Below are 18063 nucleotides of genomic sequence, written 5' to 3'. Positions count from 1 at the left end.
TGCCAACATGTTAAGAACTTAATGAGTCACACACAAAGGTTGCAATTTGGATTAAATTGAGAGTGTGATGATTTAAGTTAGACTAAAATCAAATTCTAGGTTTTAACAACTAATGACCTAATTAAAAGAGTTAAATTAGGCATTGGTTAAATATTATAATTGTTATAATATTAAGGACTTATTTTGCAAATTTTAATAAGTTAAACCTATATATAAATATCACATTATAGCCGCTCTTTTTTTTTTAGAGGAGAAGTATTTTTCTCTTGAGTGCTACCACTCTTGAGACGTTTATTTCTTTTGAAAACTTCTCCTTTGATTCTTTGCTGGAAATCAAAGATGAAAAGAGGACAAATCGTTGTCCACTTGCTATCACAAGCCCATGGCATAAAGCTCTCTCCTTAAGAAGGATCCATTGCAATCGTGTGTGCATCATTGGAGGCCAAGCGATTGAGTGACTGAGATTCTTTCACACAAAAGGTGTTCACGGTTTTATCACCAAAAGGAATCCATTTGATTACGATATCATTTGGAAAGGTAAAATTTTCTGATTTTATTTGGTGCTTAACTTTGTTTTAAACAACTAAGATGATCCAAAGGTAGGAGGCATGGGTTTTATTTTTTTTCAATTTTTTTTTTGCTGCGTTGACACTCTAATCATTCCGTTCCTAGCAGAAAGGGCGTCCGAACTACAGCAAGGCAAGTTAAACTGTATAAATAAAGTAAGAGGGCATGGGCGAATGCATTTCCTTACTCGATGCCCTGCATCTTCCTAAACATGATGAGAAATTCATAGACCTTTTCGGGGTTTGGAAGAACTTTGGCAACAGTCTCTCTTTGCATGCACCTCTTCATCCAAGCTGAGAATTTGGGGCACTCATCCTCCACCTTAAAGTTCCCAAACTTCTCAATGGCATGGAACCAGCTTGTTACAGGGACTGTTATAATGTCAACAAATTCAAATGTATCACCACCGAAGAAAGCTTTCTCCCTTAAGGCTTCCTCTAACTGCTTCAAAATCTCTATGACCTCCCTTTTAGCTTCCTCTGGTGCCTCCCCCTTGCTTCTCCATATATTACAGCCTGCATCAAATAGCTGACGCACAAGAAGTAAACTTGCTAGAAGTTAATGTTGTGTTTTTGGTTTTAATCAATCATTGATAAATAATAACCCACATAAAGAAGTTATCTACCTTTTTGTCAATAAAATCAGCCCAAAAGCGTGCCTGAGCTCGCCCATATGAACAAGGTGGGAGCAGCGGAGGTGAAGGCCAGGTCTCGTCAATGTAGTTAACAATGATAGTTGACTCACATAAGGGTTTGGCTTGGTGCAGCAACACCGGAACTTTCATGTAGATGGGGTTTGAGTTGAGCAACAAATCGCTCTTGCCCCCGAACAAGTCCTCCTCTCTAGCTTCATATTCTAGGCCTTTCTCGGCTAATGCTATCTTTACGCCCATGCAAAATGGGCTAACCCAGCAGTCGAGAATAACAAGCTCTTCCTTTGACATCTCCTTAGTATGACTAGGCTTTTCTATTCTCCTTATTTTGGAGTAGAGAAATGAGTAAAATTTGCGAAATTTATAGAGTAGAGGCTTCACTCCATGACGAGCTTATCCAAGTTTTGCTCTTCCAAAAAGGTTTTCTTGGTATGCCCCTCCAGAAAATGTTAGCGCCTAGCGATTATCATTTCACTATTTTGCATCGCCATTGGTTTTAGGCAGTGAAAGTTGTATGTGCCACATATGCTCACGAGGTTTGTCTTTCAGGACATTGGAAGATAGCCATTAGCAAGAAAAATCCCAAAATGATCATATGATATGACGAGACAGTTGATATATTTTGCTTTAAGAGTTAAACTTTCAAAGTATACATAATTAGCCATTATAATAACAAACCATACAAAAACCTGGCCCGGCGGCATAAGCATCCAGATGCAACTTTATAGCTGCCAGCAGGCGCCCAGCTTGCTACCGTAAGTACTGAACTTCCACTGACATTTAAACCTACCTCAACTTGTCTGCAACGGTAACATTACCTGCATATGTCCCGGTTTACTTTGCAGCATTTTTGGACCCCTACCAAGAGGTGGTCGGTATAGTGACGGGGTCAATTTTTCAATTCAATTGCTTGTGCTTTAACTCAGAATTATTCACCTTGACACTATAACTCAAAAATATCCGTATTTTAAACAAGTTTATTTATAAATCTTTATATGTTCTTCAACCGACAATTGAACCATTGATTCAATGACTCGAAACCTTCGGCGATCATTATGCGGTCTAATTGTGATAACCATGCTTTGCCGTCCCGACTGAAAGAAAACATAAGAAAAGAACTGCCCTTATGCCAGTTGCAAAATGAAAATTAAATTACTCTTCTCAAAGTAACATAGCCCCCTTCGTTTGCTTGCTAAAACAAAGACGTAAATTTATTGACAATGTAAATGTTCTGAACAATCCTATACAGCTCCCTGTAACAAGGGAAAAAGAACTCGCATATATCCCCTCATCTGGAATTTCACTGTGGAACTTTGACACAGACACAGATGTGGAGAAAATGGTCCGGATTTAATAAGTTGTTCACCAGCCAAGAAAAGGGTATCTCTAACTTTGGTTCAATACCTTGAATACGGATGAGCTTGATTTCAGCACTACTGGAAATGCAGCAAGCCTCTCGGTGTTCATATGCATTTTGTCCCTGGTCTTCCACAACTTTATTACTGCTCACATCTTCTGAGGGAATTTTCTGTGCATCCTCAAAATCTACTCTAGCTAATTTCGAGTCACTTAAGGATTCGTCAGAAAAAAATTCTGGCAGAAGACTTTTCATAGCATCATGTAATGTGAAGCATTTACCTACACAGAAAGAGGAATACATGTAGCACAACAGATAGGCAGATTTCCAGCTTTATCAAAAATTATTGGTGTAGCTTAATACAAATCAAGTTGGAAATAAAGGCTTCATATGAGCATCCAAATTCATTCCTCCACGTGCACAGCCTTCATTTCCAACTTGGCCCATCATGCAGACTTTGACTTTGTAGGGAAGCATTAATCTCAAAAGAGGCATTGCTTACCTTCTTTGTGGATCTCAATAGGTCGATTTATGTAAGAGATCTTCTCCCAACTATCAACTTGAGACAAGTCTTCCAAATCATCAAAATCCTCACTTATGCTCCAGACATATAATCTAACTGGAACTCTGCCTAACAAGACCTCACCAACAATAATAAATAAATAAATAAAAGAGAAGTAAGGACAAGAAAAGAATTATTCCAAAAATAACATCTAAACAGATAAAGATGGATCCTGCATCACTTTCCTTTCTGCAAATAAATAGAATGATATTGCAGCTATGTATACATATGAACTGCTTAAGATGTACATGCTCGTATTGATTAGTGTATGCATGACTAGGTACATGAGTTTAAAATGTGCAAGTTCACGAATCATGATTGTCAATGACTGTGATTTTCTATTTCAGATGGATATATATATATATTTTTTTTTTTTTTGAAAACTATATATTTCAGATGGATAAATAAGAATAAGTTGCTCAACAATATGTGATAGAACTCAGTACGGTTCGGCCATTAAATGACAAGTTTAATCAAACATTATAGATGATTGAATCTGATTGGTTTCTTTTCTATTATATTTGGTAAGACATAGCTTCTTTGATTGGCCATTTATGATTTGTTACTGGTAAGGGTTGGCAGACTGTCAACATATTAAAAATATTAAAAATACTAAAAATAGGGAGATAACTGACACAGATTAAAAAAATGTCAAGAAAAGTCAAGACTAAATTTCAAGAGACAAGAATATTTAAGGTCTTTATTTGATAAAGGCTGGTTTTCAACTTATTCAAACTACAATAGATGTGACTGACTCTTGATTTAAGTTTCTACAAGTTTGAGTTTAATATTATTTATTATTTATTTTCCTTCTATTTAAAGTTTTAAGAATATTCCAAATATCTTCAGATTAATTATTTAAATTTTTCAAATTGTTTGGCTACTAATTTGGAGACTGCTAAACATAATACTTTCAATGAAAAACTGTTAAAAATGTTTATAAAACATACATAATCCATTCAGTCAATATTGTTTAAAAATTAATTCACATTTGACTCTAAGCTACATTAATTAGTATAGTGCCCAAATGATTAATGCTATTGCAGATAAGCTCTCTATCTTTGCTGTAAAAAATAATTAAGGCTATAACTTCCTATTCCATTCTCACTGTAACCTTTAAATTTGAATATGGATGAAATGGAGTCCAATAGATAAAACATAACACTAACTGCTGTTTTATGGCATTGGTAGCAAGCAGGTGGCAATATTTACAAGAGGAAAAATGTAATGTGAACAATTAAATAATTCAATTTTGTTTAGCTGGAAGTTTTTAGAATTAAAAATTAGTGATGTGGAAAACAAAACTACTAGTATTTTTTTTAACTTTCTTCATCTGATCCAGAAAAGAATTTCTCTTTTCTTAATTTTTCTTACTACTTTTTCTACCCTTCTACGATTAGTGAGATTGGCAGCATAGAGTGAAAAACAGTTGGAGAAATTTACATCAACATAATCTCACCCTATGTTCAAGCTGAAATCAAAAAGAAAAAAAAGAGTCCCACACTACGTATCTAGCCACTCAAACCAATAATTTTGCAATTTCCAAACCGATAAACCTTTAAATAAAACAACAATCAGACACGGCTTGCTAATCAAATCATTTGATAGAAGAGAAAACTTGAGTAAGCTACCTAGAAATCGTTGATTTTGTAATACTGCCCAATGGTGAAAATAGCGCAAAATTGTGGACATATAGATCAATCTTGAAAGGATTTTGAAATTGGGTAAGCAATTGTGGAGACCCCAGAAATGTCGTTAGAGAAATGAAGAGAGCAAAGGAAGCAAAGCAATAGATGGATGAATGAGAAAGGCACTTACAAAGAGAGAAGGTTGGTTCGACTTTGCACAAAAGGAAAGAGGAAGAAAGGGAAAATGGTTAACCAATTAGGATTTATGTTACATGGACTCACATTGCACAAATGTGTGCGGGAAATTTATATCTGCATTATCCCACCCTATGAAAATTTCAAGCTGAAATCCAAAAGAAAAAAATTCCAAAAAAAGTATATCCTGAACTACAAATCTAGCCATACATAAAAAATGGTTTTTCCTCCCCAAACCCATAATTTTGCAATTCCAAACCAAAAAACCTTCAAATAAAACAACAATCAGATATGGCTTGCTATCAAGTCATTTGATAAAAAGAACTCAAGCAAGCCACCTAGAAATCCTTGATTTTGTGATAGGACAAAAATGTGGACATAAAGCTCAATCTCGGAAAAATAAAGAGCAATATTCAAAAACTTCATATTGTGCCATCTAGAAAGAGAGTATCACTTTAATATTCATATAAACATTTATTTAATTTATCCTTCTTTTTCTTTTTTCTTTTTTTTTCTCCTTTTTCTCTCTTCCCTTTCCCTTTGTCTACTGACCTGTCATGGCTGAATTTGAAAATCGAAGCCTCTAGGCACTAGATCTAGCCATCCTATGCCCAAGTGGGCTGCCAAAAGCTAGATGAAGTCCCAATGATATTGAACCTAGAAGCTGACATAAGAAACAGCTCCCAAATGCCAGGCCATGCATCATTTCCACCATGGAAAAACATCAAAACAAGTCTAGTACTAGATCAACAACTTTCAGTGCTGGAAATTCCACAAGAACCTAGATCCAACAAGGATTTTTGCACCAAAAATGGTTTCCAAGCGCAATTTTGGCACCTTTGTGGCCAAAAGGCACTCTGTCATTGAGTTAGTTGATCACATTCAACATCCTTTTTCAAGATCTCCGCTAGGTTTATTGAAAAAAGAGAGTGGAGGAAAGATGAGAAGAGAAAATCAAAAGAAAAGACAGCAATTGAAAAAAAATAATAAAATATATTATATCTAAAATTATTCAAATTAAAAAGTGAAATTTACTTTTTTCATTAGTTCAAATTTCGTAAGATTAATTCTATTTAATTTTTAAAAAACTATTCAATTATTATTTTTAGATATATTTATAAAAAAATTCTTAAATTATTTTTTAATGTATTAAAATAATATTAATCTTAATTATCCAAACAAGAAAAAAATTATTGATTTCTTTGCCGCATCAGTTCCACCTAAGCACCAAATCAACATCAAATTTGTTATTATTGCCACATATGCTCCACATAGATGCTAATGTTGCGAAGATAACAGAAACAAACAATTTACATTTAATTGAAAGTCCAATAGAAAAATAATACTACAGGGGCTCAATTAGACCCGATAAAAAAATAAGAGCTTATCTCGATTTTTGAAATACTACAATGGTTTATTTATCAATTTAGCCTATACAAATTTTTTCACAAAGAAGATAAAGCATTTCAATAAGTCATTTCATATGGATACTTAGCTCATTACCTGCAGTTTCTTTTTCAGATTGATTTTGATTCACTTTGTTTAGTTGAATTTGTTCCAGCTCACCTACTTTGGCCTTGTTATGTAGGAAGAAAAGAAGCTAGTTGAAGGATCAAACTATCCCAGACTTTATTTTATATTTTTGGGTTTAATGGTAAGTTTAACATGTATTTTGGCTATTTCAAATTATTTAGGCTTTATATTAATTGGTATTTCACTTGTTTTCCAAGTATTAAGGCTTTAAGGGTTAGATATTGTGCTTTACCTCATATTAGGGTTTAGCTTATAAATACCTATGTTACTTTAGTTTCTAGAAGGCTTGGATTGAGATATTAAGAGATCGGAATTTCTTGGCCAAAAGAAATTGGTATTTTGGATATTTGAGTATTTGGTTATATATAATTGAGATTTCAGATTATTCTCAAGTATTTTCATTTTTTGTTCACCTAGCGTGTCAATCATGCTTTAATTTGGATAAAATTTCTCCAGTTATCCCAAACCAAAAGAATTAAGTGTTCCACATTTATGGCTAATTCCTAAGTTGAGGACGTTACTTGCCAATTCCTAACTTGAGTGAAATAAAAAATTTGCAAACCTGTCTTGACCTGTCCAGTAAAATCTGTTTCTCCAGAGCCTTGTTGAGATTTTGATGAACACAAACTTGTATACTCATCCTCAATTGTTGCAAGTTTAAGCTTAGACGAGACCCGTAGGTAGGCCTCCAAATTACCTGCCAAAACCAATCTAACAACTTTAAATTTTGGAGGGTGCTTGGGATTGGTGGGGGCGAATGAAAGAAATTATACCTAAAGAAGTTAAACAAGCATTTTTCTATTGTTGGACAATCAAATTGAACATGCTATGCAGGGCCAGAGGAAAACGCAACATGCTCCTCAACAATGCCTTAGAGCTTTCTTCTACAATTCAAACATATTACCCCCTCCATCCCAAATTGAATGTCCAACTTTGTCTTTTGAGATATCCCAAAATCATATCATGCTTACTATGTGAACACCAAAACTCTTGCCTTTCGATATTCCATGCACACACATGCATATAACTATATATATATATGAGGGTTCAAGTTATTTACATCCTTTTATAACTTTTTGTAGGAATAATATTTTAAATAACCAACTGTTGAATTTGACAATATCTTAATGCTTATCATACACATAAATTTTCAAGTCAATCTAATATTTATATCACATCAATTGAGAATACTCTATTTTACAACACATATTTAACAGTTGAAATATTTGTATTGTCAAAAAATAGCTGTGTTTTTAATTAATTTGAATTTTTATATGCAAGATCTATATATAGAGAGCATGAAACCTAACAGTTGGGTTAACAAAATACAAATCATATAAGAAGTTATGACAAGCAGTAAAACTCAACAAGTTCTACAAAAATTTTAAATATTAATAGATAAGTCATAACATTTTTCTAAATCTCATGTAGATTTTCATTCGGATGTAGGGAGTATGAACTCACATCCCTAGATAAGATAGGATAATAATCCAAATCTGAAAGAGTTGAGAGATCCTAGAAAGCAACAAAAAAAAACTAAAAGAAGTTGCAGATTTGGGCCATAGTTTCAAGCAAATATAGACTTAGTTATTCTTCTTAAGGTTATTATGCTATTCTAAGTACTCCTATTTATATCTTTCAAAAAAAATAGTACTCTTATTTATGTAATCAAAGTCTATTCAGTTTCCTTGGCAATATTTTTTAAGAAAAGAGGTGTTTTTAGGGATGATTTTTTTGTGACCCTCAAAGCCAAGGTGTTTTCGAAAATAACTCCCTTTTTAATTTTAATTGTTTTTAGCAAAGAAAAAAGATTTTCGGAGAAAATACTAATGAAACCTCCTCATATTCAAGCACACGTGTTGAAAAAAAATTGTTATACACCATGTTTAAGGTGTTTAACTCCAAGAGTTTATTTTCAAGTGAAATACAAAAATAGAGACCAAGTTACACACCATGTTGAAAAAAAAAATTGTTACACGCCACATTTAAGTGCTTAACTCCAATAGTTTATGTGCTAATGAAATACAAACATAAAAACCGAGTTACACACCATGTTGAAAATAAAAAGTTATTACATGCCATGTTGAAAAAAGTTGTTACACGCCATGCTTGAGGTTTTTAACTCTAAGAGTTTATATCCTAGTGAATTACAAAAATAGAGACCAAGTTCGCACCATGTTGAAACAAAAAAGTTGTTACACGTCATATTTAAAGTGTTTTAACTCTAAGAGCTTGTGTCCTAACGAAATATAAAGATAAAGACCAAGTTACACGCTATGTTGTTACACGTTATGTTTACGATGTTTAACTCCAAGGGTTTATTGCCTAATGAAATCAAAGATGATTAAGTTACACGTCATGTTTAAACCATGCCATATAAAATAGATTTGTTATACATCAAGTGCATTAGATTTGTTACATTCAGGCATGACATGTAACAACTCTTAGTGTTCTAATTTACAGATTTTACTGATAACTTCAACCCATCAACTTTGGGGTTTTGTGAATGTAAACTAATAAACTCAAAAACATACATTGATGTCATCTCTGCTTTTTTGTTTATAGATCGACGGTATATGAAAAGAAATAGATAGAGAAAAATGGCGATGAAGATAAAATTAGAGAGCTGCATGGCAGGAGAAAGAAACTAGAAGCACAGCAGACGAATGTGAGAGAGAGAAATCGGTAAAATTAGAAAAAGCTGGATGGCAAGAAAGAAATCAAGAGTGCAGTAGACGGATGCAGGAGAGAGAAATCGGGGAGGAAAAATTGTGATAAATAGTTTAATTTGTCTGAAATGGCTTCAAAGGTATTTTTGTCAAGTCATGATAAAAATTGAGTAAAAATAGTTGACTTTATTTTGGGGGCTATTTTTGAAATGGCCTTCTGAGGTTGAATATTTCTCACAATTCTCTTTTTTTTACTCCCTTAGAAATCGGACTTTGGTTCAAGCCATCATAACACTTGAATGATAAAAGGACCTAAATATTACAAGATCAGCCCAGAATATTTTTTTTAAAACCCCTTTCTCTTTCTCCTTGCATACAAAAACTGATCCCAAATCTTATTATAACTTTGTTTTACAGCAAAGCCATAAGTCATAAATTGTTTATGTAGGTCACATCTATGTGAAATTTATAAATACTTATTTTCTCAATAAATCAGCATTCACAAAATTGAACATGTGTAAGCACATTCTATTAAAAAAATGTGACTTCAACAAAACACTAGTTTATATTAAGCATAAAGTGTGTGAAAATGATATTGCAGAAAAAAGATTTGGAAATAAAATTGAGCAAGATTTGCATTAAACTCAATTATGCCTACTGTAATTACAAGGAATGCTTATATTAGATGAGCATTCATCAAATCCAAAAATGTCAAAAGAAAAGTCAAGAAGAAGAAACTAACTAATAAGATTCCTTTTATAACTTAATTGCAAAACTACCCTCAATCATTCTGTTTATGTACAAAACTACCCTTAACTTACATTTACTCATTTTGCACAAGTATAAACATTAATATTCCTATTCAAGATGCGCATGTACATCAGTAAAGCTCACCTTGCTCACTAAGGCTGTGCAAGTTGAAGGGCTTTAGTCGACTTAGCTGATGAGAGGATTTTGAAGACAAAATTCAAACTTAAGGACCTAAGGGTAATAAAATACTTTCTAGCCCTAGAGATTACAAGATCAAGTAAAGGCATTTTTGTGTGTCAATAATCTATTAAAGGAGTATAATTTCTTAGGGGCTAAACCAATCTCAACACCTCTTGATTATAATCACAAATTGGTTAAGGATGATGACAATTCTGTTTTTAACAGAACCATATAAAGGCAACTAGCGCGTAAGTGGATATATCTTATTTTAACAGACCAAACATCACTTACTCAGTTCAAGTGTTGTCACAATTTATGGATAGACCAACTACCAACCATTTACAAGCTGCATACAAGGTTTTAAGGTAACTTAAAAATGCATCAGGGCAAGGCATATCACTACCATCCACATCTGCTCTACCTTTGACAGTAGTCAGAGATAGTGATTCAATAGGTTGTAGGGATACTAGAAGGCCAGTGATAGTGTTTTTAGTATTTTTGGGAGTCACTTGTTAGCTGGAATTCCAAAAAGCAAGCAATGATCACAGGAAAAACTACAAAGTTTGGAGTGTTAGGAGTGTTTTTGGGAGTCACTTCTTACAAACTCCAAATTATTACCTACAATTGATTCAAGAAACTTTCAATGGTGAATTCCTCCAACCTCAAAAACAATTATCTCACCTCTTGAAGATCCATTACCACCTTTCTTTTTGTATCACTCCAATCATCATGGATCGGTAGTCATCAATCCACAAAATTTACCTCAACCAATTACATTTCTTGGAGCTGATCCTTTCAATTGGCTTTATCAATCAGGAACAAATTTGGTTTTATTGATTAGACCATATGATAGCAAGAGTTATTGATGATCTTTACGTGCCAAGGACAAGATGCCACAATTTAATCGTTGCTTGGTTGATGGAATCCATTTCCCCTCCCATAGCCTCGACAATTTTCTATATGAACACAGCATCATTGATTTGGGATACCTTGAAGAGGAGATTCTCCCAGCCAGGTGATGCTAGGGTATGTAACTTGCGATTTTCATCGTCCAATATATCACAAGGAACACGATCTGTACATGAATATTTCACAAAACTTAATGGGATCTAAGAAAAACTTAAAAATTTTAGGCCTATGCATCATTGCTGTTAACTTTAAAATTATTATAGTTTTGATTGTGATAAAATGATCAAATTTGCTTAAACATTATTTAAATGATCATTGACAAGTTCTTGAAATGATTTAACTCTCATACATTTGTTTTTACATAGGTATAATTTTGACTCTTGAAGTTATTAAACTATATATATAAGCTTGCATGACTTAATTATATGAATGCTTATGATTCCTCATTCATTAAAATCTAATTTAAAGATTAAAGGAAAATCTTGAAATTGTTTTTTATGCACATATTAAGGGAAGCATATAATAAGGGGGAGTAATCCCTCACCTGCACATAGACATAAAATATAATAAAATACAAACATATGCATTACACTTTTAATTTAAGAGTGTTTTGACATCATAAAAAATGAGAGAGAATATTGACTCCATGTATTTTTTATGATAACAAAACATTCTCATTCATTGGTGTCTAATTATATTATTTAAGTGTGTGGGAGAAAACTTAAATTCTTTAATTTATTTATTGTTTGAAAGCAAGTCAAAAAGCTTACTCAATTACAAGATCAGTTAATCAATTAAACAAGAAAAGAAGATAGAGCTCAATGGAGCCAGATTAGTTTTAATAGATTAACAAGAAACCTTGATTTCTTACGACAGCACTAGCGCTACATCAAAACTAAACAGAAAATTTTCAATCAGTTGCCACAAGGCTTAACTAATTAAGAGGGTGCTGGATTCAAAAATAGAAACATGTTAATTGTTTAACCAATGGAGTTAATTGGTCAAAGCTCAGACTTGAAGCACCGAGAAGCGCCAAAATCAAATTCAAAGTGATGTTCACTGTTAAAGGGCGCCAAATAAAGAGTTTCAAGCTCAAAGAATTTTTAATTGGTTGAAACCCATTTTAATCAGTTACGGTTGAGGGGAAAGAAGCTTCAATTAGTTAAAAGAGAAGACTAACTAATTAGAAGAAGGTTGGTGAAAAATGATAGTTGAAGACGTCTGAAAACAAAAACTTTTTAATCAGTTAAAGTCACCTCTAACTAGTTAATGCTATGAAGTCGACTGCCAGACAAAGAAGCTTTAACTAGTTAACACTCACCTTTAATCGGTTAAAGAGCTACTGTCAGTAATTTGAAAAGAGCCGCTAGTAGACAAAATAACGGCTATTTCTAACCCAAAATTGTTTCTAACAACTAGAAACTATCCTCCAAGTATTTGAAGAGCTTCAAACGATCAAAAATCAAGAAAGAACCATTCGAGAGCAAGTTTAGAGCCAAGAAGGGTTAGAAAGTTCTCTGTTCAAGTGTGCTTCACTCCTATCTTTATAAAAATATTTTGAGCTTAACTTTGTACATCTTAGACCAGCTAGATGGTCAATTATACTTTATCTTTTCTCTTTCTTGTTTACTTAGAGGCACTCTAAGGGGTTGACTATGTTTAGAAAAGCCTAGGGATTGTTGTAAGGGTTTAGAGCTTGAATTAGAAGCTCACCTTGTAAGGGCTTGGTGAAAGCTGTTAATTCCACTGGTTTAAGGAAGTTAGCTTGAAATCCTTGATTAGGAAGATTAAAGTAGTGAATGTAGGTCAGATGAAACGAACCACTAAATATTATGTTTTGTCAACTTCTCTTAACCTACTCTTTACTTGGTGCCTTTCAACCTTAACAAGTTTTAAACCTTCCATTTCAAAATCATTGAAAAGGTTTTTTAAGTTTAAAATTTCCTTCAGAATATTTTTAAGTGTTATTCACCTTCCTCTAACACTCCTTTTGGGACCAACAATTGCTACTGTGGCAGGTGCAATCAAGATTACTTCCAAGAATATATTAAACAATACCAAAAGGATAATGTCTTCAGATTCTTGAATGGTCTTAATGACAGTTATGCTGCCTTGAGGTCACAAATTGTGAAGATCAAGCCTTTTCCTTCACTTGATGAGGCTTATAATCTGATCCTGAAAGAAGAATCTCAAAGGAATTTGTATCTACAGTCACAGCCTCTCATTGAAGCTTTTGCCATGGCTAGCTATGTTGATGGCAAGAAAAGGAATAAAAATGATTTGATATGTAACCATTGTGTGAAAACTAGACATACAAAGAATAAGAGTTATAGGATGATATGTGTCCTCCCTGATTTCAAGTTTACGAAAGGGAAAAATAATCCTAGAAAGCCTATTACCCCTGTGAACAGTGCTGTTAATATTTCACAACTAGATCAGGCCATGTCTCAATTATCATTAACTAGGAATCAAGTTCAAAAACTCATGGAAATTATTAATGAGCATGGGACAAGTTTTGATGAAAACCCTTCTGTATCAAATACTCAGAACCAAAAGCTTCACTGGTCAACTTTACAATTGTTGGTATGATTTCTAATTCCATTAGTTGTAATGATCAAAAGGCTATGCTCAACAATTCAACAAAAATGATTGCTTCTGTTATAAATCACATTCTTGGATCCTTGATATTGGTGCATCAGACCATATAACCTGTTCTTTGAAATTCTTAACATATGCAAAACCAGTTCATGATGTATTTGTTCAAATGCCTAACAATGCTAAGGCTTTATTAAAACACATTCGGATAGTTAAAGTGACACCTTCCCTAACCTTGGTATAATGGACCTAAATTCAATTTGATCAATTTTTACTCTTCTAAAGGTATAATACATCCATTATCATGTGTAGGGACCCCCTAACAAAATGGGGTTGTAGAAAGGAAAAATCAACACTTGCAGCAGCTAGGTCTTTAATGTTACAAGCTTCATTGCCATTAATATTTTGGGGGATTCTGTTTTGGTAACAGCACATACCATAAACAGAATACCTTCTATTCTGAAAAACTGGCCTCATTAAGAATTACTGTTCAACAAGGAACCCAACTATTCTCATTTTAAAGGTTTTGGTTCTCTATATTTTGCTTCCACACTTTCTCATCAACGATAGAAATTTGATCATAGGGGCTCGAAAATGCATTATGATTGGCTATCCTGTAAGAATAAAAGGTTACAAGTGGTAAGATTTGAACTCTCACACTGCTTTTGTTTGAAGGGATGTCATTTTCTTTTAACATATTTTTCCCTTTCAAGGCCATGATTCTGCACATAACTCACCAGATTACATTCAATTCTTTTCTTCTACAAATCCTACTTCTGATATTTCTTTTTCTCCTCACAAATTTACGTCCACTTGTCCTATTCCTCATGACAGTTTGTTACATTCATCTTGTGATCCTTCATCATCTACTCAACATGTTAATCATTCTTCTATGCCTTTTGATCATGATGCTCAAGAGAAACAATCTACTAACAATGTTACACATTTTGACACAGACAAAACTACCCTTAACTTACATTTACTCATTTTGCACATGTATAAACATTAATAAAGTGTAACCTTTGAGACTATGCCTAACACAACAATAGGCAAGGTAGGTGCATTTATGGGCTAAGATATTTGCCAATTCAAAAGCCTAAGGCTGACCAAATGTTTGCACACATTCAATTTTTGAAAGCCGCAATTTGAGTAAAGTGCTAGAACTAGAATGCAAACAGTCAATCCTCTAGGACCCCGCATCCATGATATTATAATTGAGTGATGACCTTGGTAGGAAGTCAATTGAGCATGGATTACTCAACACGCCAGAACAAGCTACTTAAAGTAATCAAAGTAGTAAACTGCTCTTTCACGTCCTAAAAGAAAGATATCTTCTCAGGATAACACTAAGATGTTCTGTGCTATGTCAACATTTTCCTTCAACCATAGACTAAATATGGGCACACCAAATTACATTACAACTGATATAATTGAAAATGCTTATAAAAAGGATAAAATGACCAAAAACAAAACACTAGTCTTGAGTCCTTATCAATGAGCGTACATACCATTCATGACAGAATGCCAAAGCTCCAGCTGATCAGACTGAGACATGTTCATCACATTCTTGCAATTTCCATTGATTATATATGCCGCCTGTAGGCATAACAAAACCGTTACAGATAAGCAGTGAGGAAACAATTTGTAATTATCCAATTTAATTGAAACTTTGTTTCAAATAATAACAGAGCTGAGAGGACAACATAAACGCAACGAACTGGCTATGCATATACAAGATACTCCAACATAGGCATATGAAAAAAAAAGAAAAGTGTATTGAAAGACACCAGCATCCAGCATTTAAGGTATTTTCATTTGCATTCTCTTGTATTTTTTAAGATTAAAAAAATAATAGAAACGAAAGAGCCAAAGCTATAGAATCTCAAAATATGATAGAATGAGCTCTTCCAGAATCCTATCAGCTGGTTAGCTAGCAAAACATTACAGCATTAAATGACAAGAACACATGAACTGTAAGTTGTGATAGTATTTAGAAATAACTTTTTTATGTGTATACCGAAAAGATGCCCCTTGAGCTACTAATTTCTTATCTCCAACAATAAAAACACTTCAAATCAGGTAAACTTCTTCCTGTCCAACCTGTGTCATCTATGAACATATAATTTCTAGAGGACACTACATGCCCAAAAGGCCATGAATTATCAACAACGAGAATTTGCAGGCTACTCGGGCTCTGAGGTTAACAGAGGAGGATATCAATTTTTTGACTAAGAGTCCGTTTGGAAGCACACCAGTGTAGAAGGGAGAGGCTCCCCACGCATTGGCCCCCATAAATGGCACTGGGCCCTATTTGGGCAGCCCCTCCCCACCACACTAGCCACACTCCCAAACAGCCCCTAAATGGTTAATTCTAATTAATGAAATAACTGAGGGTGACACCACACAGTTTCAACAATCCTTGTATATGGGTACAGGCTACAATACCAAAAACAACTAGAGACCTTGATTGAATATATTAAAATCTTCTAACAGAATGGAAAGACCATAGTTAGCTTTGAAACAACCTTACTAGACATCAAGGTTTTTAAATGGAAATTAAGGAAAAAATTATGGCAAAGCACCAAGGCTAGAAGTTTATACAACGGTTCTTTTTTTCTCCTCCCTATTTTGATTAGCAATAAATGCTCAAATTAATGATGAAGACAAAATGAACAAGAAAAAGCAAGAGAGAAAACGTACATATTGAAAGAGAGCAAAGAAGGTATACAGGTTTAGTGGAGGGGAGCAGTTTAAACAACTGTTAATAGCTTTAACCTTCCCTCATTGACATTCATAATATAAGCACTGCATAAACTAATGGGGCAATACGATTGCAAAATAGTTAATATTGTTGAAAGCACAAGAAAAACTATTTTGATTTAGTTATTTAGTATAGTAAAAGTTCCATCTTGAAATGTCAAACAAATCCAATGCCAATACAGTTTAGCAAATCAAAGTAAACCTCAAATGTAAAGCTTCTGCATATGCAACAGCCTTAGTACCGAGTAGAATTGTTAACCTTTTAATAATTAGTAACAGTTAATTGCTTAAGAAACCAGTAAATCAATTTCAAGACATCTGTACTAACCTCTTTTAATGAGTTTATAAAGCTCCACTTCACAGAATCTTCACCATCACAGGGTATCAATACATTTCCAGGATATCCTCTAAAATGCACCTGCAGGCAGATCAAAAGTTGCCTTCAACCTGATAAATAATGGGATAAAAGTAAGAAGCAACTAAACGTAAAAACCTTTACCCAGCAAAAATTCTAATTTACTAATTCCCACCCTTTTTAATTTCATTGAGTTGGGGTAGGGTGGTTCAAATCATCTATTAAAGTAATTCAGTAATCCTACTATTTAGTAGAAACTATGATACCGCATTGTAGTTGAATAAAACACTTACAGGCACCTAGAATTTAAATGATATTAATAGTAATAGTAAAGGGGGATATACAGTGATATTCCAAGGCCTTTCAGGCTCCGCACATAGAAGATCAAAAAGAACTCCAGTTGGTATGTACCTGCAACAAAAGAAGCCTCCGTTGGGTGGTTGGTTTTGGCTTCTCGTTTCGAAAAAGGATGTTCATAATAGTTTTGAAAAATTAAACACTTAAAAACTAAACTCTTAGCAAGTTTTGAGAAATCAGAACCATTTGAGAGGAAGGCCCCTGTATTCAAACCAAATGGTATCAACACCCGGAGGAAGTGTGCTACTAAAATGAGGCTTTATCAAAGGAACTAACAGCGGCAGATAGCCGATTCGAGGAGCTAAGATCTGACAGAAATTCCATGATTAGAATTAGCAAAGCAGCAAGCAATAATCAATAATAATAGAAAAAATATATACAACAAAAAAAGTAGCGGACCAGGGAAGGAGGAGGAGGAGGCAGAGTGGTCACTTGGGATTCGTGTAGATGGATCTGAAGAGGAATCGCGCCCTCCCATACATACTTCTTTGCTTCCATTCTTTTCTGTATCGCCTTTCGCATTTGGCCGACCCAATGGATGTTGGATTATTTAATTTTAAACAATTAACGATTTGAGGAATCAATTCGATGCAAAACAACGTCGTTTTGAAGCTCAGTAGGCGTGTTTGTTTAAACCTCACGTGAAGAAAACGACGAGAGTCTCACTCAGCTGACACGGATTCCTCTTCCTTTTAAGATACGTAAATCGCTAAAAATCCGCGAATCAATTAAATACTGTGAATTTTCCAAAATAGTATTGAGGTAAGATATGTAAATCCCTTCAATTCCACAAGTAAATAATCTCTCAGAAATTTTTCTTTAAAGGTTCGGAAAGAGAAAGTCAAACAAGAGAGAGGTAAAAGAGGGAGCAGAAGGAGGAGGCTGCCGCTGTCAAACTAAAGCGGCGGCGACGTCAAATAAAAGGAGGAGGAGATTGCAGGCAAGACCAGGCCGCTGGGCCAGCAGATTGAGTGAGAGATGATTTCGTGAAAAT

General features: G+C 34.0%; 2 protein-coding genes across 5 annotated transcripts; both read right to left on the bottom strand.

Annotated features, from left to right (window-relative positions):
• Positions 751 to 1510, bottom strand: LOC18601271 (probable glutathione S-transferase). Its single transcript, XM_007032156.2, has 2 exons — positions 1193 to 1510; positions 751 to 1095 (listed from the first exon to the last, which is right to left on the bottom strand). The coding sequence occupies exons 1-2, from the start codon at positions 1508 to 1510 to the stop codon at positions 751 to 753; spliced, it is 663 nt and encodes a 220-aa protein (XP_007032218.2).
• On the bottom strand, positions 2327 to 17695 carry LOC18601270 (autophagy protein 5). Of its 4 annotated transcripts, none has more exons than XM_018120014.1 (8): positions 17469 to 17695; positions 17253 to 17377; positions 17057 to 17162; positions 16686 to 16775; positions 15106 to 15193; positions 7057 to 7191; positions 3079 to 3207; positions 2327 to 2857 (listed from the first exon to the last, which is right to left on the bottom strand). In XM_018120014.1, exons 1-8 carry the CDS (start codon positions 17589 to 17591, stop codon positions 2520 to 2522), a joined length of 1134 nt encoding a protein of 377 aa, XP_017975503.1. In that variant the 5' UTR covers positions 17592 to 17695; the 3' UTR covers positions 2327 to 2519. The 4 variants fall into 4 exon arrangements, with proteins under 4 accessions (XP_017975503.1, XP_007032216.2, XP_017975504.1 ...); XM_007032154.2 differs by having other exon boundaries at positions 17057 to 17123; XM_018120015.1 differs by lacking the exon at positions 7057 to 7191.

The sequence above is a fragment of the Theobroma cacao genome, chromosome 4 (assembly GCF_000208745.1).
Source record: "Theobroma cacao cultivar B97-61/B2 chromosome 4, Criollo_cocoa_genome_V2, whole genome shotgun sequence".
NCBI classification, from domain to species: domain Eukaryota; kingdom Viridiplantae; phylum Streptophyta; class Magnoliopsida; order Malvales; family Malvaceae; genus Theobroma; species Theobroma cacao.
Note: the sequence above shows the minus strand (reverse complement) of the source record. Positions and strands in the feature narration are given on the sequence as shown.